The sequence below is a fragment of the Bacillus rossius genome, chromosome 7 (genome assembly GCF_032445375.1).
Source record: "Bacillus rossius redtenbacheri isolate Brsri chromosome 7, Brsri_v3, whole genome shotgun sequence".
Taxonomy (NCBI): Eukaryota; Metazoa; Arthropoda; class Insecta; order Phasmatodea; family Bacillidae; genus Bacillus; species Bacillus rossius.
The window spans coordinates 61,963,321-61,988,228 of NC_086335.1; the positions used below are offsets into that span (position 1 = coordinate 61,963,321).

Consider the following 24,908-nt stretch of genomic DNA (forward strand, 5'->3'; position numbering starts at 1 on the left):
CTTGTCTTTAAGTCCATAACTGGCCGGGTCGGTTTTCCCGCGTTCCACGTGGTTAGGCGCGAGGCCGCAGGGCGGTCTCGCGCTCAGTTACTGTCGGGAGCTCGCAGGGGTCGGTCGTTCCGCGAACGTCGGGCCATCAACCTTCGTGCTTCATCTACATATCAGCAATAGTGTAAGTTTTTATAAATCCTTTAATCAGCTCGGCGCTGACCCCACCCAGTCGCACGATATTTCGTGCGACTCGTAACTTATTAAATTCATCCCAACAGGGAACTTTACTTTTCATACGTAATTCCATGTCCAGCTTAAGGACAGCGTAATAGTGGTACGCAGTTTCGGCTTCATAGCCAATTAATTGTCATCATCGAAGACTCTTTGTAACGAGTGTTGAATGCTTACTGACTAACTTACGCATTTTAATTTTCACCATCTTAAACGTGTAACTCATAACGTGTAATCTAACTGAATAACTTTGAATTCCAAAAGAGACTATAACGTGTACGTCTCCAGCTTACCGTATCTACGTATTTTCGAGACATTAATATATCGCCGCATGTTAGATTGCAATCAATCTTGAACAGAGGTGCTACTCTTCATGTTAACGTGTCTGCCTAAGTTGTTGCAATACAGAAGCTCCGCGACTAACCGCCACATACTTCATATGGATAAGGAACCACTGTATCAGTTCGTAGATATTACTTTGCAACCTATCCTGGTCGCGCGCACCGTTTACGTTCAGAGATACGCGTGTCGCAGCGGTCAGACAACGGACACGGCCAGTACCGGGACCAATAAGTGTATCGATACTAAATAAAGTGCAGTGTCCTGTTAATTCGTTTACCATTTATTTACAAGGCGTCCTGGGTGGCCTGAACAGCCCAGGTAGGTTCCGAACCACGACGCACTCCTGCCTGCAGCCACGAGGCCGAACCCCCGTTAAAACCCCTGAGATCTTTTCCAATGCTAATATTTAATTAAAAACTTAAACAGGCAGCGGGAGTGGCGTCAACACCCAATACATCCAATATATCCAATTCTAGTTTCCTGCTGTATTTCCCCAGAATTCTTTGAAGTAAGGGCTCCCAACACGAGCGGAAGCCTGCTCCTTCCCTGTGTAATGACACAATGAATCCCACTTATTTGCATTCTGCATCAGGCGCCATCTATCGGCGCCGGGTGCATCACCATTTTACAGGATACGAGCTTAGTCATAGAGATTTAGGTAAAAAAATATCCTGAGGTGTTGGGGCAGCCATGTTTGTTTCAGGGATGAGCATGTAGCACTCGCACAAGGTGGCCGAGGCCAAATGCAGGACACGACAAGTGTCAGCAGTAAGTAAAATATTTTTAAAAAGATGTGTTCAAATTTTAAATGTTTATTTATTTATAATCTCTCACACCCCTCGAAAAAAAAATATTTTGTATTCACCACTGAGTTAAGGAAAAATATGGGTTAGTTCTGGAAATGGGTGAGGGGAAAGCAGAGTTGAATGCTTTTCACTGGTTGGAGCCCAACAGAGAAACATTCATTAGTAATAATAGTTTTTTCTTCAGTTGCAGCAGCGTTTATTAATGTAGGAATATCACCATTCAAATTGTTTAAAATGTGCGACAAAAAATTTCTAGCATTATTTTAGAAATTTCAAATGTGATTATTTACATTGAATGTATATATTAAAAATATTTTAATGGTACTGTTTTATTTGAATATTTATAATAGGTTACATTAAACTTATAAATTCTGAGTGCGCAGTAAATTCGTCTTATGTTACTGTCATAATATATTTATTGTTTATTGCATTGGCATCCTTGTTGGTCAGAAGGTTTGTATTTTATTTTGCTGTTATTTGTGTCATGTTGTTCATGTATTTACGTCAATGCTCGAAGTTAATATGAACGTTTGTAGTTTTGAAAAGTATTTACGTTATTTGGTGTTAGAAGAAGCATAAGGTACCGTGTCTTAAGTGGAGATGGGTTGCTGTTACAGTTGCAAAGATGAAGGCTCTTCACAGGTAAAATACAGAAATTTTGACGATGTAAATACATACATGTTTTACTATAAAGTGTGAAAGAGACTTGTGCAGCATGTTTCCAAAATCAGTTATAATTTTTTTTTTGTAGTCGCACTTGCGGTATTTTAATGTTTCAGTAATAAAATTTACTTCGACTTTTTTTTTAATGTATATTTTATATATCACAAAAGTAGTTAGGTAGGGAATTGTTCGGGCGTATAGAATAATTAAATGTATTTTTGGATTTAATAACTTATCAAAAAATATACATATAATATAGCGTTGGTTAGGTTAGCTACATTACAATACTGTGAAATCGTGTAAATAGTCTGTTACATTTGGCTAGCTACATTAAATGTAATTGTATATTGTGTGTATGATAGTATCCCTGCTACAAAATGTTAGGAATGGTTGGTAAGGTAAAGTTAGCTTTATTTTAAATTGTTGATTCCTAACCTACCGTACAAACTATTTTACCTAACCTTATCACCCATCCACACTATTTTAAAATGTTTTAAATCCAGCTAACCTGAACCAACCATCTACATTATTTTTAAGTATTTTAAGAATAGCTAACATAACATAACCCAACAAATTATTCTCACAATATCACAGTATTAGTAATGTATAATCCTACCTTAACCCAATGACACAGAAGAGGAAACAGATCATGTAAACAGGCAGATTCATGGAACATATTATCTTCTTCTATGGCACGCTTAAAAACACAAACTTGTACGGATTAGCTTGGCAATGCTCAGCTCTTCCGTTTACATTACTCCGCGTGACCAATAGAAGTTGAGTATTTAGCAGCAGTTGTAGCTATGTTAGTTAAATTTTTAAATAGGCTATGTTACTTAATGGTTTATTTTCATTATATAGGTATGTCAGTCCTGACCATGTTATGTTCTCGGAGATCAAAGTGTTTTAAATTAAATTTATTTTTCATAACTGTGAAATATAATCTCATTGGTTGCAATTTGTTATGGTTCCATGCATATTTAAAGCAGCAGACATAGTGAAACAATAATAACTTGATGATCTGTTTTCATGTCATTGTAAAACGGGGCCTTAGAGAATGCTTTAAAACATGTTGGGAAGAGAAGAAAAAAAAAGTTGGGAATTTTTTTCTCAGAAAAGAAGCTTGCCTTGAGAATTAGGTACCCCAAAACTGATGAGTTATTTAATGCTATCAGCCTTGCATTTATGTGGAAGAAAAAAAAAGTTTGGTAATTTTTTGGAGTCTAGACTCATGCATAAAAGAAGTGATACAATTGTGCACAAATCTTTCAGTATTTGTCAGTGATGTGTAAACATATAAACTCAGTTACGAGAAAATTCATGTGTTTTCATGTTTTTCATGTTGCAGATAAACTTATAAAATGATATGCCAATCTCACGCATACTTTCTGCGCCCGCCGCTAGAATTTGCTTCCTAAATCGTAAACGTTGCTTGCCGCCATCAAATGCAGATAGCAGCTATGGATGAGCGAAATGGTTATTTTCCAATATCAGTTATGGCAGTTATGGTTCCAATTAAATAACCGGTTATTTAAATGGTTAATGTTATCCGTTATTGGGCATAAAGGTATGTTTTCAGTGATTCACTATTCCAGTTGCAAAGAGCTACCAAATAAATCATTACAGTCATCAAAATTATGCGTGATTTTAATATGTCCATTGTAATTTTCCTTCTTTTCTTTTTCATTCAAAAGAAAAGAATATTTTTTCACGGTTGCAGTTATATATAATTTGATCCAAGCTCTTATTTATTTGCATAATTATGATAAATTTCTACTGACTAAATGATTGACATTTTTTATATAATTCAGCTCATATTCTGCTTAACTTTTACGTGCACACATTGAAGCATATATGTATATGTATGTTATAAGACTGGGAAGACTGCTTAACCTAAAACATTAATTTAAAATGCTGAGTAAATTGATTAATGGTAACTTAGAGCTAATATAAAAAAATAGGGATGTTAGGACAGGTCCCTTCAGTTCTTTCCTGTCTACGGCCCTTTCTTTTACCAATTTTATATTGTCATTGATGCTTTGAAGGGAATTTTTTCTGAAGCATTTGAGCTATTATAATAGTATAATCAGTGTTTTTTTTAAATGATGTTTGGTTTGGTTCTGTTAGATATTATATTTTGTCAAAATAAGGATTTCATAACTAAAATTTAGTGTCCAATTGATCTGAAAATTTCCTAATCATACTGATGGACATCCATCAGTAACAAAAACAGTGTAAGACGTTTGAACTCTTCGAGCACAAACACAGCATTGTACTATGGTGAGCCAGATGACATAGCCTATTTACCCTGCTGAAGTTTGTGGAACATCTGATTAGATAGTACACTGCATAAAATGTTTTTCTCTGCTGGGTACAAAGTAGGCGTATGCAGAGATTACTTCAAACTGTTGAATGTGGTCATCTTGAGCTCAGTTTAAAAGTGGAACTTAGTGTTCAAAATAGTAATATTTTAATCACTTTTTTTTCTACGAGTTGCACCTTTAATTATTCTGTGAAATAATAAGTGGTGTTTATAATTGAATTATTACTTTTTATCAGAATGACTACAACAGTAATAATATTGTCAATAGACACTATTTTATAGTCTCAAAAAATCTACAAATAGTAAAATTAAAAAATATATATTAAATACATGGTGTACAAAATAAGATTTTTAATGTTAACAAGCTATGTAGTTATCAATCTGGCAACAGTGGTCCCCATTTACTGCGTACTGTAATCTAAAACACAAGACAGACTATGACAGTATCATGCAAATTTGACTTTTGCATGAAAATTAGCATCACCCCAATGTCTGAGAGGACATTCGGACGTTCAAATGCTCCTCGAAAGCAGGTGACGAGCGTGGATGTCTAATGTTAGCCGTATGCACTAGCCACCAGCTGTCTGTGAAGTATTTTACTGGCTATTCTCTTGGGAATTGTGTATTTAAACAGGATGAAATGCACCAAATGTTTTTAGCTTGATGAATCAGCTTGCTCTGTTCCAGAGTTAATTAAAATTTGTTCAGTAGTGAAGAAGTCATAGAGTAACAAACATCCAAACATTGAAACTTTCACATAGGATATACTGTGTTAGTCCAGTTTATTCCAATTTTTATCTAAATCAGTTGAGTAGTAAAGATGTGATACGAGTAAAGTAAAAAAAAAAATCCTAGTTTATATGATAATGTAAAAATTTATCATATATTTACCATTACTGTACCATTACAGCTAAAGAGATGATAATTTTGTAGCAACAGCAACATAACTCCAAGTTACCCCATTTCCATCTCCTTAGGGGTGGAATTTCATAACGGTAATAGTTTGTGTTAATTCAGATTATGGGCTACCTACCTGTGTTTCAAAGTTTATCGAAATTAGTACCATTAGTAATATAAAGACATGTGGAGTAACAAACATACATGCATTTCCATATATATAATGTAGTTTCTGCTATGTTCTTGCTTAGCAATTTTTCATGTCACGAGTAGGTACACTAAAGACACACACACAGAACTGCCAGAGAAACCACACTCAACATTTTCGGGTGGAGCCACTTAGCAGACTGACTCAGGAGAGGTCCTACGTCTCCCTATCTGCGAAAACAGGTGCTACAAGTGCATGATGTGCAACATTATAAAACTGGTTATTTTTGGGTTCCCCCCCACCCAATTCCATGTGTGTATAGTACACCAACTTAATGTATGCAACTATGCAAAAATATCAGTGTAAACAGAATGTAAATGAGTACATGTGTGTATTAAATTAAGATGCCCCCTTCTTTTTTTTTAATTTTTTTTTTTTTAATGGGAATATGATGAAGTAAGTCAGGAGGTGAATAGGAGAAACTAAGTTTTCATAAGTTTAACATAATGCATTCAGTAAAACTGTACATCAAACCAAGTCTGGCATGGGTCAGAGCCTCACTGACACATAATGTAATAACAAAGAATTTAATTCAATATGGATAATTAAATAAAAATGTTAATTTAAGTTACTACAGTGACAACCATGTGTCACATCAATATTTACTTAAATGTGGATTTATATAGGTTATAAGTTGTATATGTACAATTCATTGTTAAGAATAGTTTTTTTCTGATCTCACTTAGCGATGGCCACTGAGTTGATGAAGATAGACTGGCTGCTTTTATAATTTTTTTCCCGGTGGAAATAGTCTGTGTAAAGTGTTGCCTTTTTAAGAATGACGACTGTAAAATTACTCCCAACAAATTTTTTTTTAAATTCACTTATGTGTTTTTTTTTTAATCTCGAATGTGTCTGCTTTCATATTTTATCTCCACTGCCACAGCTGCCATGTTATCTGCACCCATATCACAGAGTGTGTGGTTGCATTGCGGGACTTGAACCGTAACATTTTTGTACCAGACTAGAACTATCTTACGTACATTTTTACAGTTGTACTAAATATTTTTCTCGTAAAGTGTTATGTTGTATATGCCAGTAATTTTTGAAGTGCTCTCTCTCAGATTAAATTCCTTATTTTTTTACCTTTTGCTGGCTGTACCATTTTTATTGATGTCATTTAATCCCTATAGTTGCTCTGTATAAAGAATATACCTCTCCACATTTTTTTTCTTTTTATCTGGTGACATTTAATATATAGAATTTGTTGTTAGAAAAATCCTTTTAATTTTTTTTTTATTTTTAAAAAAAAATCTTGTTAGTCTTAAAAGTTTTTTCTAGATTAAGAGGATTACATACTGAAATCGTTAAGTTCTACAAATGTTAAAGTAGCTTAGTAATAGTAGCAGCAGTAACAATAGTAGTAACAGGAGCTTTAATAGTGGTAGTAATAGTAGTAATAGTAATAACAGTAATATCATTAGTAGTAGTAGTAATAGTAGCAGCAGTAGGAATAACAGTATTGGAAGTAGTGGCGGTACCAGTAATAGTAACAGTAGTAGTAGTTGCAGTATTAACAGTTGTAGTAGTAGCCGCAGCAGCAGCGGCAGCAGCAATAGCTTTAGCTGTAGTAATAGTAGTACAGTGTCATCAAGAATAATGCCACGATTCTAAAATTTTATTGTAAAATAAGTATTTGATGGATGTACATGTGTGGAATGTTAAAACATTCAGAAACTTTTACAGCTTTATAGACTTAGGGTAGTATACTTTTATGTGAGTGCCATTTGTAGCTCTGGTAATGTCTAGACGGTACCCAATTTCCCTATACGTCTTCTGAATCGTGGCCACAGGAACAGTTGTAACTGCTGCAGTGACCCTTTCTTTAAGGTGACAGATGTTCATTGTCTTCTCACCGTGCGTAATGTTTTCAATTGACCCCCAAGAAAAGAGTAAATTTTTTGCGTGACAGTGAGGCTTAAAACGCTGCATGCGCTGGGAGCTGGAGTGTGAGGTTGCATTCTACAGAATGCTCGAGGTTGGATGTTGCGGTGTGCCGAACTGAAATTGGTGGTCGCAGTGAAACGGAAATGGCAACATTTGCATCCACGCGAATGACCTCCAATTTCAAAGCTCTTAATCGGTGGCTCAAATAATTCAGGGAAACTGGTAGTGTTGGGAAAAGAATATCTTCTAGCCGTCGAAGAACATTGGTGGAAGATGTGGGGTGCATTAGGCAATCCTGCCCAAAGAAATCTATGTTTGTAGAGTTTAGCATTGGCATTTTCAAAATGTCTGCACAAACACTTGAATCTTCCCACTTAAAAAAGTCAGCTGCTGCATGAGATTAAACCAAACGACAGACATAAAATGTGTGAAATTTGTGGTTCTTTTTGATGACACTGTAGTAGTAGTAGTAGTGGTGGTAGTAGTAGTAGTAGTAGTAGTAGTAGTAGTAGTAGTAGTGGAGTAGTAGTAGTAGAAAAAGGATTATGTTGAGCTAAACAATAGTGTGTGCACATAAATTTATTTTCAAGTGTCCTTTAAATAAGAAAAGTGCAGTAATTCCTTCAGTTTTAACTAAGCAGTGTAATAATGTGGCATTGTGAAAGTTGTCACTGATTAACTTGTGGTGAAATTTGTGTGCACTATTTTACATAAGTGACTTATGTTATTAGGGTCCCTCGTTGACTGAATGGTTATCTTTCGTGAGTCCATGCAGACACTGGTTCAATTGCTGTGAGGACCAGTATAGACCTAAGGTACGTCTGTTTGTCCTGCAAGGTCAAAACCTTTTCAGGCATTTCGCATAAAGATAAAAAAAAACAATTAACTTACAGTATTAAAAAAACTGGGGCAAAAAGGAAATAAATAACAATTATTTAGGTGCTGCTATTTTTTTTTATAAATTAGTGCACTTGTGTATGTGCTGTGACAGATGGATAAAATAATATATTACATGATTATTTTTATATTCTCTTTAGCATAACAAGTAATTCTATTAAATTGACAGGAACTCTACTGGGTTCTGCTTGCAGGTTCATTACCCAAAATAAGTTTGAATCATGTAGATTATGTCTTGTGATCAAATGATAGTATTTATTCTCTTTTGAAGTTCGAACCACACAATTTTTTTTATTGAAAATAATAGAGAAAGTATTTCAGATGGAATATGAAGCATAGAAAGTGTTTACTTAACCAAACAACCACCACAAAACTTGTTGCTGTTGTACGATTGCAAGATGATGTTGAAATAATTAGGGGTAACACCATTATTTGTCATACATGTTTCTGACCTTTTTTTACCCAAATTATTTCAAAGATATTATTTTACAATAACAAATTTTAATGGACAAATTCTCATGTGTGTATAAAAATGGGAAGTTTGTGTTCATCCAGACCTCACTTAATAAATTAATAACTTGAGATGGTTTTGCATTTGACACATTTATTTATACAAATGTGCAATATCATAAATTTCATGTGCATCTAATAAATAACCAAACTGTTTTTAGTTTACAAACTTAGAACCATTTTTTTTTTTTATATAAAAATCTTGGAAAGTAGTGAGTCTGGGAGATTTTTGGTGCCTGAAAACATTTATTTACTATCTAGACCCTATTTGAATAGTTTTTAGTACAACCAGATTTCTGTAGTGAACTTGTTCATCCAAATTAAATTGGAAAGCACAGGTATCATCGATACAGTTTATGTTTATTTTGAGATGCTACAGCACCACTCTGGTTGGTGTTAGTTTTTACCCGGCTAGACTCTAGTTAAGGGTTTAATGTTGCCCGTGTGGCCGGCAAAAGAGTTGCTTAGTGCATTTATCAAGACCTCTCTGTGACGGGGACACTACGTACACCACTGCAAGTTGTTTCATTACACAATCTGGGTTCTCTCGACATCTCACACACCACGCCACACAATCCAGCCCGCGTTAAAAATTATAAATTATGGCCTACTGTTCATCATCATCATCAAGTGGCGTGCCAGTCCTCCGTTAACAAACCCCTCTACACAGCCTTATCCAGGGCAAACCCTCTCTGGAGCTGTCTAAGATCCACCCAGTCTTCAGAGAAGGCTCTCCCGCCTTTCTGCCTAGTTTTCCGCCAGGGTAGGTGCCCGATTCAGGTGCCAGATTTCCTTTCGGAACATGTGGTTATTGTTCAAGGAGGTGTGGTTCTGGAATTGATTATAAGAAACCAAAGACCACTTGCATAGTCAGGTAAGGATCCAAGAAAAAACTTTTCAGGTTAATCATATGATAAAATACTTTCATTTTCCTTGGATCACGGCTGTGCGAACCGGCCTGTCTCCCGAAACTACCCATGTGCAGATCCCCTGAACTGACTGCATCTCGAGTTGCACTGTGAGAATGCCTGGGGGCAACACTAACAGCTTGGGTAAGGCTGAGGCAAAGGAGAAGTACCTTCCGTTTGATTCACGTGCAAAGTTTTTCCCAAAGATTTACGTATCTGACTGTGAGTCTAAGAGTGGTTTGTGGAAGGTGATTAAATTTGATCAACGGCACAAAATAATTAGTGAAACTGCTGAAGGAGATAGTCCCTGAGGAAGAAATGAAACTTTTTTTATAATTTCCTTCTCAAAACAGATATTAAGTGTTTCTATCCTGAGTTGTATGATACCACTGGATATTGATATTTCACTTCCAACATACTGTATCTACATATATTATTTGGGACCAAAAACCTGCTGCCAATAAATGCCAAAAATTGTTTTTGATGTTTCATGTTTGAATTTACTGTGTGAATGGTGTCTTGATTGGCTCTAGACTCAATTCTGGAGAACCCTGATTCTTATCTTGTTGAAGCAAGTTTTGTTTGTTTATTTTGTGACTGGTGACTGTAAAATATTTTTACACTTGAATGTGTAGGGTTTAGGTAACTTTTTAAGGTATCTAATAGGTAGAGACAAGATTATACTGTGAATTGCGATGAAACTAAAATAACACCAAATATTTCCGAAATGCAACACCATATAGCACCGAAATGCAAGTTATATCATGGAGTCAAGTAGCACTTAACTAAAACTTAATTCAAATCATATAAAATAAAACTAATCTTTTATTGTTTTTGAAATTCAAGAATGTCATTGCTGGACAAAAAAATTGTGCTAAATTGCATGGATAAAAAAAAAATTGTTTTATTGTGCACCTCCTATTAAATCACTTTTAAACCACAATTTCTCACATTTTTATTTTTCAGAATGTATCAGTTTTAGACCAATTTATTACAAATTGTTTTATCATAAAAATGCATCATATTAATTTTACCAATATTTTGGTTGAGTTAGTATTATTACAAAACAGTTTTATTAAAATTAAAACAATAACCCCCAAAATTCTGATTAAAAAACTACATTGGACTAAAACTAAAACCAATAAATCTTTTCTCTATTAATAGGACTACTAACTGTATTATAGGTAGGTATTGTAGTGATAGGAATACTAATTGCATTATAATTTGTTGATTCCCAGTGTTTATGTTATTTATCGTAAAAAGTGTAGTCATAAGACGTGTTTTCACTGAGTATTGAAAATGTTGATGTGTCCATAGGTGGGAGACCCAAACGAGCAAACACGTCTGCTACAAGATCCTGTTCAGAATGTAGCGATTCCGAGGTGGGTTGCCTTTTCCTCAGTTCCTGTGTAAGCAGTTTTCCAGTAGCAGTTTTATTTAGCCTCTAAAGTAAATGTACACGTTGGCATCAATGATATATTTTTTTTTGCATAACTTCATTTTGAGATCACCACTTTGAGTTACGTTTCTTTTTATTTCCAGTGACGATTTTATTCCACGTTACCCAAATTCCTTGTCAAAGAAGACCGATGAACAGTCAGCTCTCACTAGAATCTTACAAAAGACTGCGTCGTAAGTATGATGTAGAGTAAAAACATTTGCTTGTTTGTTTTTTGTTTGTTTTTTTATGTATGCTTGGAAATTGGTACAAAATTTTAATGTGCCTGCACTTTGCTCCTAACAATGCTATATCTGTATAATGCATGTGACTGATTTCAATCTATGATTGTAATGATGGAGAATTTTAAAAGAAGAGTCAATGTAATTTGTTCTTATCAATGTTAATTTTACTGACCAATGTGTTCATTAATGGCATGTTAAAGAATGCCATCTGCAGTAAAACTGGGGCCCAAGAAAACTTTAAAATTATTAATACATCTATATAGTTCAGTGAAAGGTCTTTCCCCATCTTTCCGGCACTTTCGGGACCACAGCTGTGCTGATTTTTTTATTTTGTCTTATTATCAAACGTCCGTATAGGGTTAACTGCAGTGCTGCCATGTTTTACAGATTTTATGTATTTATTACTGAATTAGTTGTCCAGTTGCAAAATTACAGAGTGTTATTTATTTATTACTAAAAAGATAAACTTAATAATATTGTATGTATCAGCATTTTGTACAATAAATCTAGCTCATGTAACATGAAGGTAAACCTTTTGTAAAGTACTTAAATTAAATATAAATACAAAAATTTATTTTGAATTTTAAAACTAAATGTTTTAAAAACCTGTGTCTATGTGTATGTATATATGTATGTGTGTATGTTTATATATATATAAACATATATATGTTTATATATAATTTTAATTAATAAGTTGGCTAGTTACCATATAAGAGAAAGTGTTAATTATTTTGTAGACATTATTATCTGGCATTAACTTTATCACATTTGTTTTGAGCGTGTTATGCTGTGTGAGTGAATGTGATTACTGATGGGTGTGCATTGCTATTGGCAGCACTGATATTGGAACACTAAATGTTTGTAACCCTCTAGAAAACAGGAAACTGTTCACTGAAATTAAAACTGACTGCAATGACCAACTCTGAGCAAAATAAACATGACAGCCCAGGCAGTAATGCGACCAGGGGACCCAACATCCAGAATGTGAAACATTCTGAATGTGAGCAGCTAGATTCTCGGCGGATTACAGAATGTGCCAAGCCATATAATGCTGGATTTAGAGACCTGTAACTGTATAGTATTTAAATTTTTTTTTATTCTATTGCTGTACTATACTGATACACATATTTTCCCTGCAGAAACAAAATATAATTGCAAATATTGTTTTATTGTCAGCCACAGACAAAAAAAAAAGAGTTTGTCTCCTGTATTTTCTCATTTTCTCTTGGAGTGACCTTTGGTAATATTTTGACTGATATTGTTCTTTTTTTTTACATTAATTAATTGATATGTGGTGCAATCAATGCCCTTTGTTCCGCTAGACCCATAACATGTGCTGTTTTTACTTTCAAAGGTGCAAATAAAACTTAAGTGTGAACGTAAGCATAGAAAAACTTGAATAAAGTACAGTTATTGGTAGAGACCGGAAAAATTCGCGGATTCATTTCGTGATAGTCTAGAATCCAAAAACGTTTGACCTTTATACTGCATCAGTGATTGGGACACAGTTTATCTGAATGACACTCGGCCAATGAAAAAACCATTAACGAAAGAAGTATCGAATCACTAGCGTCCCAGTTAACAGGTGTCGCGAGTCAGTAGCCGATGAGCAAATGTAATTTTCCAGCGTGCATAGAGGATCATGAAGTATATCCTACAGGTCATTGAAATCGCGAATTTTTCCCGGTCCCTAGTTATTGGGTATTGATGAAACAACTACCCTAATTTTCAAGCGGAGGAGCCAGGCAATTTACACTTTTGCCCTGGGCGTGAGCAGTGGTCGAGTTGAGAAAGTCAGACAATCACAGTTTTGCCCTGGGCGTGAGCAGTGGTCGAGTTGAGAAAGTCAGACAATCACACTTTTGCCCTGGGCATGAGCAGTGATCGAGTTGAGAAAGTCAGACAATCACAGTTTTGCCCTGGGCGTGAGCAGTGGTCGGGTTGAGAAAGTCAGACAATCACACTTTTGCCCTGGGCGTGAGCAGGGGTCGGGTTGAGAAAGTCAGACAATCACAGTTTTGCCCTGGGCGTGAGCAGGGGTCGGGTTGAGAAAGTCAGACAATCACAGTTTTGCCCTGGGCGTGAGCAGGGGTCGGGTTGAGAAAGTCAGACAATCACAGTTTTGCCCTGGGCGTGAGCAGTGATCGAGTTGAGAAAGTCAGACAATCACACTTTTGCCCTGGGCATGAGCAGTGATCGGGTTGAGAAAGTCAGACAATCACAGTTTTGCCCTGGGCGTGAGCAGTGGTCGGGTTGAGAAAGTCAGACAATCACACTTTTGCCCTGGGCATGAGCAGTGATCGGGTTGAGAAAGTCAGACAATCACAGTTTTGCCCTGGGCGTGAGCAGTGGTCGGGTTGAGAAAGTCAGACAATCACACTTTTGCCCTGGGCATGAGCAGTGATCGGGTTGAGAAAGTCAGACAATCACACTTTTGCCCTGGGCATGAGCAGTGATCGAGTTGAGAAAGTCAGACAATCACAGTTTTGCCCTGGGCGTGAGCAGTGGTCGGGTTGAGAAAGTCAGACAATCACACTTTTGCCCTGGGCGTGAGCAGGGGTCGGGTTGAGAAAGTCAGACAATCACAGTTTTGCCCTGGGCGTGAGCAGGGGTCGGGTTGAGAAAGTCAGACAATCACAGTTTTGCCCTGGGCGTGAGCAGGGGTCGGGTTGAGAAAGTCAGACAATCACAGTTTTGCCCTGGGCGTGAGCAGTGATCGAGTTGAGAAAGTCAGACAATCACAGTTTTGCCCTGGGCAGGAGCAGTGGTCGGGTTGAGAAAGTCAGACAATCACAGTTTTGCCCTGGGCGTAAGCAGTGGTCGGGTTGAGAAAGTCAGACAATCACACTTTTGCCCTGGGCGTGAGCAGTGGTCGAGTTGAGGAAGTGTCAGCGAGACGCCGGGGGAAGGGACAGCTGCGGGGGAGGGGTCCCGGGGGTGACCGGCGCGCGCGTGCTGTCGGCAGGAGCGTGATAGACGTGGCGGCCCTGGAGTCCCACACGCTCGAGCAGCACGACTTCCTGGACCGCGTGCGGCAGTACTCGCAGAGGCTGCAGTCGTCCGGGCGCTGGGCGGCGCCGGCGCGGGCGCCGTGCCTGCTGGCCGACATCCCGGCGCCTGAGAAGCTGCTCGCGGCCGAGCCCTTGGGAGCGGCCGACCTCCAGCTGGTCAGTGGCACAGTAGCAGGATACACTGAAACCCTCCTAGCATGTCTTCAAAACACATCTAAGATGGGAAAAGAAACAATTTTTACTCTCCATAGTTTGCTAATACAGTAGAGCACCCCTCGACCGGAATCATTGGGGGGAGGTCTATTCCGGTTATGGGAAAATTCCGGGTAAGGGGAGTTGCGGTAGGGCCGGCCTCCGGGCCGGTTGAATGACCTTCATTCAAGCAAGCTGGCAGGCACGTGTTTCTTATCTCTGTGGGTGGGTGCGTGTGTGCGTGAGTGAAGAGGATGTTGAAGAGGGTTCGGGGGAGGTAGTAGGACTACAGCTGCAGTGTTGTGTTACTTCTGTGTTGACGTGCTAGTGATTCACACTTCCTGGAGAGTGTATAGTCACTGCCACGCACAGTTTACATTTCACATACACAAGAATAAGACTTCAAGCACCTTGTTTAAAAACACAGAGATAGAGAAATACAGGTAAATGTAGACTGTTTAATCATATATTAACATATAAATATGTACATAATACATATTTGTACACTAAATTATTGTTTACAAATGAAAGCATCACACGTTGGAAGTAAATGTTACTTGCTATCACGTGTGTCAGCGTGTGTAGTGGGAGTCGGTGTACATACTCTCGGGCCGGCCGGAATTTTCCGTTTACTTGACATAGTGAAACAACAAAACTACTTATAGCATAAACATCTTTATAGTAATTCACGTCCAACGCTAAAACCAGCGGTGTATTTACGCAATGCGCGGGAAAGACTGGCTATAATTAGCTCTCTGACAGACATGCGCGCGCGCGCCTATAAGACATGTACAGTCAGGCAAAAGCAAAAACGCCTCGTTCCAGTGCGGAAATGTTTTGGAGAATTAGTTCCGGATATCGGGAGTTCCGTTTGTGGGAATTACGGTTGAGGGGTGCTCTACTGTAGCATAGTGAGTAATTTGATTAATGGTGAATATTTCCTTATAATAACTAGGGCCTAAACATGTATAACAACAACAAAAAAAATTTAATTCTTATTGAAAATATTAATTCTAGCTTGCATAAAGAAAGTCCTCAACTAACAGACTTTTGTTTGGACGGACATGTGTTATAATAGACACCGTATTTTGTTGCCTTTAATTCGGTTAATGGATGTGAATGGGTTGGGGGTTTGTTACTAGTTGAATAGCCTGCTTATGCCCTCGTATCCAAGCGCTGCACTGTGTACACACGTGAATAGTCCTCTTGCATGCATGCATAGTTTATTGTTATCGAAGGTTGGCGCAACTGTTGTAAAAGCGTGTCTACGTTATCTTTTCGCCTGTGCCTTAAAAAAAAAAAAAAAAGAAAAAAAAAAGAAGGCAAGACGTGGCGCCAATATTTACGATGCGCGAGGCAGTGATGACGACAGCCGACTCTGCCATTCCCATTAAAAGGGAATCCACGTAGGACAGTAAAGTAACAAGCCATTTGATTTCAAACAGTTTTGTAGCCAGCTGTTAGTCCTCCGTTGTGCATTCGTGGTGTTTCTACTTGAAATACACAGATTAAGTTCTTGTACGAGGGCTGTTCTTTTTTTTCAACCTCCGAAAGGCTATATAAAAAAACGAAATTTACGTAACATAGTAATTCTACCTCCAAAAGTACAGTAGGGTCTTACTTATTTTAATACATAAAAGCCAAAACTATCGAGGCATTTGTCATATCGTAACACAAGCTTATCTATGCATGTTTCGAAGAAGTTAGCCGCCAGTGAATAGAGATAACAGGACAAGTGCCTTGATCTCCCACTCCCTCACGACACCGCTGTAAGGCGGGTGGACTAATTGTGCGGAGTATTGTGCCTCATTATTCTTGCGATAATTCTTGACGCGGGAGCCAGTGCGCCGCGCGATTAGTCCACCCGCCTTACAGCGGTGTCGTGAGGGAGTGGGAGATCAAGGCACTTGTCCTGTTATCTCTATTCACTGGCGGCTAACTTCTTCGAAACATGCATAGATAAGCTTGTGTTACGATATGACAAATGCCTCGATAGTTTTGGCTTTTATGTATTAAAATAAGTAAGACCCTACTGTACTTTTGGTGGTAGAATTACTATGTTACGTAAATTTACTTTTTTTATATAGCCTTTCGGAGGTTGAAAAAAAAACAGCCCTCGTAGTTTGTTGTGTTCAGTGAAATGTTATGATGTACATGTTTAGCTAATATATAGGTTATTGTTTGCCTGGGAATTAATTAATTATATGTTGTGCGATAATGTCCACGCAACAGACTGGCCCTGCTGTCCTCCATCAGAGGCACGTTAGGGAAACAGGCACATTTCACATGTGCCCTATCACGAGTCTGCACTGCCACTTAATTGATTTTAACCTACAACCTTTTCTCAAACACTTTAAATTTCAATCAGTTGCCAAACATAAATTAATAATTGGAAACCTGCATCTATACTTAATAGTTTCCTTTAAAAATATAAACCCTCAGAAACCTTATTTGGTAGGCACAACATACACTAACAAAACAATAACTCAGGATAAAGGACAAACAAAGAGATCACTACCAGAGATCAAATACTGCAATGATAAAATTAAAATTATAAATTAAACACAACTATACATTATTAATACCAATCAAAGGATATTGATATAATAATATTGAAAAGAATCAGTAAATATATGCAAGTTTATTAATAAAGCAAGATAAATACTAACTTTATAAAATGCTATGAATGTAAAGTACTGAAAGGGGAGATCAATAAGTTACTAAAAATAACGCTATATATAGATAATGCTTATTCAGTTAATTTACCAGGTTTTGTAATCTGTCAAAATTATAAATTGATCCAACTCAAAATCATTCATTTTGTCAATTGTTCACAAGGTAGATTTCAAATAACCATGTTAACAAAATATTTTATGGTTTTATATCATTTATAGTTTTTATCATTTATTGTTAAGAGATTGTTTTTAATTTGCAGATAGTATGCTCTATAGTAATTTATGAAAATGTTTATGCTGTACTGATTTTTTTCTTCACAGATTACTGCAGCTGTTAAAAAGTGTAACATGGCCATATCAAGCATCACAGTGGACCATAAAGAAGATTTGGTGGTTCCATTTAGAATACCATGAACAAGTCATCGTTTACAAACTGTCAGCCTAGCCGGCTTGTCGATATCTCAAGTTTGGATACCTTTGATTTGGTTATGTGGCGCAAAGGAGCGGGTTGTTTTGTGATACTGGTCCGATACCAAATCTGTACCCTTTATTTAAGCCTGTGCTTGACAAGCTTTACATCATAGTGCTCCCATAAAGTGAGTGACAGTTATTAGCAAGATTATGTAGCATTTTCGTGACTGAATTCAAGAAAATTTCTGCAAAAATATTAATGTTTAATTCTTTTGAAGACTTTAAAATAAAATTTTTCTGTACCTCATCAAAAATGCTAGCTTTTAAAATTACACAACAGGATGAAACATAGGTACTGGCGTGCCACTGCAAGCATCAGTTATGCATCTTTTAACTAATGTCATTGCAGTCCATCACAACTGCATCTGCGTGCAACTATGCAAGTATCACAGTTGCGGTAGATGCGAGATGCTGTTTCGGCCGCTTCCGTGTCAACTGTTAAGTTACTGGCAGAAAGCCACCGAAATGCAAAAGTGAATACGTAATTGATAAAGCTGAGAAAACGGAGTCTGGTGGTACGTTAGAAGACAAGTTGGATGTACATAATCCAGATGCATGAAGATGAGAAACTCTTTTATCAGCAATTCCTCTAGAGATAGATCGCCCTGCATCGACAATCTGTGTTACAGTGAAGAACAAAGATGGCATTGTTGAAAGCATCAAATGTGCAGCAACGTTAGAGAGCATAACTATCACCCGGAAGAGATTGTGTCGTGTTGCGGAGATGTAGGATTTGCAATCCTGATGGCTCAAGGATCTCGATCAGAAGCAGTTGCCACTAACTCGGCAACTCGTCCAGGTAAAGACGAGGTCTCTGCACAAGGACTTGAAAGCCGGCTTCACTCACACGGAGGGTGAGTTCAAGACCAGCACTGGGTGGTTCGAATGATCCAAGAGGCACTTAAACCTCCATGTCTCAAGGTCAGGTACGAAGAAACAAGCACAGGTACGGATGTGGCCATTGAATTTCTTGAACTTCTGGCAGAATTAACTGAAAGAGAGAATTTGTCAGAGGAAATAATTAACGTTGATAAAAATAAATTGGTTTAGAAGAGCATGCCAGAAAAGTAATTAAATTAATAGAAAAACTATGCTTACATTCAAAGGCCAAAGAAAGATAGGATTACCTTTATAGGCATCCACAGTGTGCTGTTATCCAAATGCCAACTGTGTGGTAACACACTCAGGATAACTTTCTTTTTGCATCTGATAAATCAAGGAACCGTTGCAACCATCATGGCCTGCTACCTACGGCGCATTGTTCTGCAGACTGTCAAGTCCATCAGTAGTGGCAAGTTCAATGCCCTTCGAGACTTCGTGATTGTGAAAACTTGTGACAGTCAAGATGACGACTTAGTCAGCTTCCAGCCTTTGACATCGTATAGAGAATTGGAAGGTGAATTTTACTTCAGAATGGTATCTTTTCCTTCAAATAGTCTATGTTGAGATTTGTACCAACCACTTAGACAAGAGTTAAAAAAAAAAATAGTGAAAATAATCATTGTTAAAAAGTGTTATTTATTTATATAATTTGTTAAATTATATATTTAATTATCTGATAACATATTTTCTGCCCTGATTACATTTGAGATAGTGAGAGTTTATTTTTGTTACTGTTCATTTTGACAAAAATAATTTTGCTTAGAGAAAAAAGTTTATCATGGCCGTAATGTCAGTTTCATACTAATACTGGACATAATATAAAACCCTTCGAAAAGTTTTTATGTATAAATTATTTGTGTTGCAAATATTTTGCTAACCTTACTGCGTGTGTGATGAACAACTTTTGAATTGTTTTTCATGGAGTTTTCTTAAGCGATTTTTCTTGATAGCTTCATTTAGTAAGATTTCAAATCCAACAATTTTCATGTATTGGCCCAAAGATGTAACCTCTCATAATGGTTACAGACTTGTTAGATATTTGTGGTGGAAATTTTTATATAATGTGTTTTGTGTCTTGCAAAGTTGCTGTGATGTATTCCTACGTCGTAATGAACACTTGTGTAAATACTGTGATATGCTCCCTAGCTTGAATACGGAACTGTACATATAATGCAGGAAGGTGCTTTGTGATACCACATGAGTTGTCATGTAACTGTTATATTTCAAAGCACTACAAGATTTTATTCTTAAGTTGCAAAAAAAATTAAGTAGTGGTAAACCATAGAGCAAGTATGTATTTTAGTTTGATGGTTGCCAAATATTTGTTTTTTTATTTGTTATTTTAAGTTATTTGGTGTTTTGGTAGCAACTCCTGCACTTAGGATGTTCCCAATCAATCCTTTCCTCCTATTAATATTTTGTATTAAAAATATTATGAATCTGGTACAACACATTTACAATGATAACGATTTTATGATGGAGCTGTATAATTGGGGTGGGGAAATTTGTTGAAGCTGAATCCACAATGAGTTATTAATGTACTTGTCGTTTATAACACCTGAAATTATTGCTGCAATGTTCTGACAGTGAGGTAAATGTTGTCTCAGTTCAAAAAGCTATTAAAGATGCTGATGGTGTGCATGTGTTTTTGTAAGTTTGTATCGTCTCTTTCAGAAATATAGATCTTTCTTATGAGCCTACTTCCGAGATGTTGGTTTTTCCTTGCTAGGTCATGAGGACTTATGATCGGAAAATCTTGGTATTGATGTCATTTTAAAGTTAACATTATTTATTGGTAGATGTTGGATGACTTATTGACTTGTTTTCTCTGCACGAGTCTCGTTTTTTGCTGTGTCAAGTCTTACTCTGACTATAACGATAATGCAAAACGTGCAGTTTTGTAGAAAACACCAATGAAATATCAAACTACTAGTACTGGCTTTCTCATTCATTCATCCAGTAAAATGTGGAGTTACTCATTTTTACATGATTACATATCATTAACACTAACATAACAGGGCTGAAGCATTAAGTGTACATGAACATACACACACTATTAGAACCCCTCTCTCTTCTTTTTCATTCATTGTCACCACAGATATGAAAGTAATATATTTATGTATTTTTCAGAACCTCTTGTGCAACTACAGTAAAAACTTTTCCAGAAGTTATGTTTCAAAAAGTTATTCTGATCAATTAATTTAAAAAAATTTTGCATTAAATTCATAAACAAATTTGTCTAATCAGTTTAGTTTTTAGTCCCTTTATAAACGTCTTGGGAGTTAAGCTGTACTAGACATGCCTTCTGCACCGAAGTAGCGGCACATCCAAAAACATGGGGACCTCAGCAACGGCAACATCAGCCAATAGAAACTACCTACCTACTTACACAGGGTTCAAATGGTTTTAGAGCTATTATAATTAAACAAAAATTCAATCAGAAGTAGGTTAGTTATGCATACAGTGATTTTTTTTTATATTACCAACTACTATTTAAATTTTTTGGAAATTCTAACTGCTGGATCTAATTACATATATTTTTTTAATTTTAATTTCTTGTATGAAAATTAACTATTTATTCTGTGGGTGAGTGTAGTCTGTTTACTGACACAGGTAATGTTTTATTTATAGATCAGTTCATAGAAATTAAGTGTACTTGCTGAATTATTTTTCCACCATTGATTCCTGTTGTAAAAGGCAGTGATGTTATGTATGTACACTAGGCACAATATAACTCCGAGCTTGAGCTACATCACACATGAGGAGTAGGGACTGCAACACGTGTGGGGGGTCGGGTGGATGAGGAGGGGGTATAAGCAGATACGGTGACCTTTCACAGCAGGTAGAGAAAAGCAGAAAACATTGACCACTTACCGCTGACGTTCCAAGCACTACCTCAGTTCTTCAACGCCACTGACTGTTCCATCCGAAGAGTCTGATGTGTAAACGTCACTGCTGTCACTGTTTGGATCACCTAACTGAACAATCACTTTATCAATTTCAATGTCAAAACGCACATCCTTATCCCAGTATTCGTTCTCGAGTGTCTTGACGTGATTGCAAATCGGTATCCAATCTTCTGGACCCATTCGGTTAAATATCTCCTTGCAAAGTTTTTTTACATTTGCCAAATCGCAAGTAACATTTCATGAAGCGACTTCTCCTTTAACTTTAGCCCATATGCTTTCCATCGGATTTATATCCGGATGATAAGGGGGCAGATGAAGTAATGTGTGGCCACTATTTACCAATAGTCTGTCTGCCGAGTACTGCACTGCACTTGTAAAGGTTTGTGCTTCTTCATGAGGTTATACAAGTTTGGTTTGAGCATGTTGCTAGTAAAGGAAATATTCTCCTTACTTAACCACTTCTGCATTTCCAATTTTGTCAAGCTGGAGGTAGGCGTTTTATTTATTTTTACATTGTGATAGGGAGCATTATCTATCACAACAACACTGTTTGGTGGAAGATTTGGTATTAATTGTTCGGTTAGCCATTTTTCATAATTATCTTTATTCGTGTTTTTGTGATAATCCCCTGTTGCCTGGTGTGACTTCCACATTGCAAGAGCATTTGGGATAAAAACCCTTTTCGCCACCTGCGTGAATCATTATTATTCTTTGAACCTTCGTGACAGGCACTAGTACACCATTTGAGGACATGTATATCCATGTATATAATTGTGCGTTCATCGTTTCTATATTGATGCATAATCTTGAGATATTCTATACGTTTTTGCTAAATATCTGATTATTCTATTAAAAGTAAGCTCTGCAATTTGGTTTTCTGCCACCTGAATCCTAGCTTCTTCAAAGTCGTCCTTAAGGTTGTATTGCTACCTTGCTAATTTATGTCATTCTTTAGTTTGTCATACAGTTTTGACAGTCGGCACAAGTTTTTCAAGTAAGTAAAAATTGTACACAGTACGTCGTACCACAGCTTCATCAAAGGTGTCAAGTTCGTGTTTACATGTTTTCTTTCGCTTCTTGTTGGGCATCTCGAAAGATGTTCCTTCACCAGCTTCATTCCTCTTAGCTTCCCTTTTAATTGTTTGTACTGTCGCGCGAGACACACCCGTCGCCTTAGCTGTTCTCAGCTGTGCTTTCTCTAGTGAAATGGAGGGTTCCTGCATTCGCGCTTCATTTTCCATAAACTGCAGAACGTTATAGACGATTTCCCGTGCCTGCGGGTGCAGTTTTTTACTCTTAACTTTTCACAACACTTGAGGCATTTTATGTATAAAGTTGTACTTTACTGAAGTACTGCACCACATATGGCTCTGAACAAAAGTGATACACTACATGCACACAAACCTCAGATCCAAACTGTAAACGAAAACGTTTAGTAAGTACCACGGATGTGTTAACGAACGTATTCGTCGGATTTCACCGAAGGACTAAGTTTTCACTCTGTGCAGTAGCGTGTAGCCCCTGTTATCAAGTTACGCATTATCGCTCATTGCCGCGCCACGTCTGCCTTCTCCAATGTTGGGACTCGCATACACACATCGATTTTCTAACTGTCACCCAGTCTCGGAGTTATGTTGCGTCTACTGTACATGGTTTTTTGTTGTGCAACTTAGGATTTGGTAACGGTTTATATTCAGCGCAAATGCAAAAATAGAGGAATTATACTACAAAGTTTGGTTTGTGTAGTGTAAATATAATATTGATACAATCTCTGTCTACTATTTATTTGTAAAGACATGCTATTTTGTAAATGAGTTTTTAATAAACAGTTCATTTTCGTATGCTATATTTTGTCCATGTACCGTAGTAGTAATTTTTATCATGTTACTTGTTTTAGACATACCTACATACCTAAGAAAGCTGTATTTCTATGGATTTTTGATTCATAGTTATATAAACATCAGTAATGAGATTAAATATAGAAATAAACTTTAAACTCCAACTTAACTGTTTACTGCAAAAATTAATATCAAAATTTAAACAAGGTTGCATGTGGGGTAATGTTATGAGAGAAAAAGACACATATATTATAATAATATGGAGTTGCAACCATATGAAAGATTCTTGGAATGATACAAACTTTAATTTAAATTTTTGAAGTCATTGCCATCTTTATTACTGCATTAATTTCCTTACTAGGCTGAAATTCCATATACAGTACATACTCCACTAGTAAAATTTTAAAAAACTTTACTACTTGGACCATTTATGTATTCTATGGATTAAAATTTTCTTCAAACAGAGTGTTTGTCATTAAATTTCAGACGTTATTTGCTGTACAACTTACATCTTTTGAGCGGATTGATTATTGCCTATTTATTTACAGATACAGTAAACTCCCTATCATCCGTGGTGGGGATTATCCGCGCATGCTACGAAAAAATACAACACATATGTAAATCTGTATTTTATTACAAGTGAGCAAATTTGAACTCTACTGACGAGTGTATTGTGTGCAGTATACAGTAAAACGCCACAGGCCTTCTCGGAACCCACGCAGTAGGCTGGCATGCGTTGCTATTTTTGTCTCTGTCGCGCTTTGTTTCTATTCGTATGGTTGAGCACTTTTATGTTTACATTACTGAAATGTATTGTATGTTAATTATTTAGTAAAATACTAAAATTTTAGCATCATTTAAAAAATTTTACTGTTAATTGTAACTTTTACTGTACATAAATGTTCAGATTTTTAAGTTGAAATTGTTTCCTTTTTTTGTTTTCCATTTTCGGCTCTTTGCGGATTATCCACGATTTTCACTATCCGCGGTGGCCCTGCCACTTAATTTCGCGGATAATCGGTAGTGTACTGTATATTCTAATCATGCATTAAATGAGCGGTTATATCAATTTCCACTTCAGGTTTTTTTTTTATATAGCAGGTTCAGGTCAACTTTTCTTTTATTTACCTAAGTCTAGCTTTAAAGAGGTTGTTCTCCGACATATAATGTGACGTGTGTCTATAATAAATATGAGTCTTACTGAATAACAAGTTACTTATTATTAAAATGTAGAATGAGTTTACCTGCAAAAGAAATTGTAGGAAGTAATGTATTAAGCTGCAGCCTGTTTATGTATCCAAAAAATATCCCTTGGTAAATGGGTAGGTGCATATTGGAAATAAATTGAGGCAAATGTAAGATGTAGTACTTCAATTTCCAAGTTCAAAGGTCACAGGAAATGGATGTCACATCACGCAAAGACGTGCTGGGTGTCGAACTAATGGATCGTTATGCATTGTATTGCTATGTTATCACTAACCTGTTCATATAAATTAATATTTCAATTCAATGGCAGGATACTACAATCACAAGTGATCCACTCCCAAACCACAAAGAAATATTCAATAGTAAAGTAATGTGGTG

General features: G+C 36.7%; 1 protein-coding gene across 4 annotated transcripts; it reads left to right on the forward strand.

Annotated features, from left to right (window-relative positions):
* The first annotated feature begins 1,790 nt into the window (after positions 1 to 1,790).
* LOC134534181 (ragulator complex protein LAMTOR1) lies at positions 1,791 to 23,332 on the forward strand. Of its 4 annotated transcripts, none has more exons than XM_063372325.1 (6): positions 1,791 to 2,012; positions 8,080 to 8,163; positions 10,981 to 11,045; positions 11,206 to 11,295; positions 14,312 to 14,513; positions 17,546 to 23,332. In XM_063372325.1, exons 1-6 carry the CDS (start codon positions 1,971 to 1,973, stop codon positions 17,636 to 17,638), a joined length of 576 nt encoding a protein of 191 aa, XP_063228395.1. In that variant the 5' UTR covers positions 1,791 to 1,970; the 3' UTR covers positions 17,639 to 23,332. The 4 variants fall into 4 exon arrangements, with proteins under 4 accessions (XP_063228395.1, XP_063228397.1, XP_063228394.1 ...); XM_063372324.1 differs by having other exon boundaries at positions 1,830 to 2,012; positions 10,981 to 11,072; XM_063372327.1 differs by lacking the exon at positions 8,080 to 8,163 and having other exon boundaries at positions 1,806 to 2,012.
* Positions 23,333 to 24,908: the final 1,576 nt, after the last annotated feature.

Coding starts and splice junctions, on each gene's coding strand:
- LOC134534181 (XM_063372324.1), top strand. CDS start 1,971: ATGGGTTGCTGTTACAGTTGCAAAGATGAAGGCTCTTCACAG. Junction 2,013..8,079: donor AAGATGAAGGCTCTTCACAG/GTAAAATACAGA, acceptor TTATGTTATTAG/GGTCCCTCGTTGACTGAATG. Junction 14,514..17,545: donor GAGCGGCCGACCTCCAGCTG/GTCAGTGGCACA, acceptor TTTTCTTCACAG/ATTACTGCAGCTGTTAAAAA.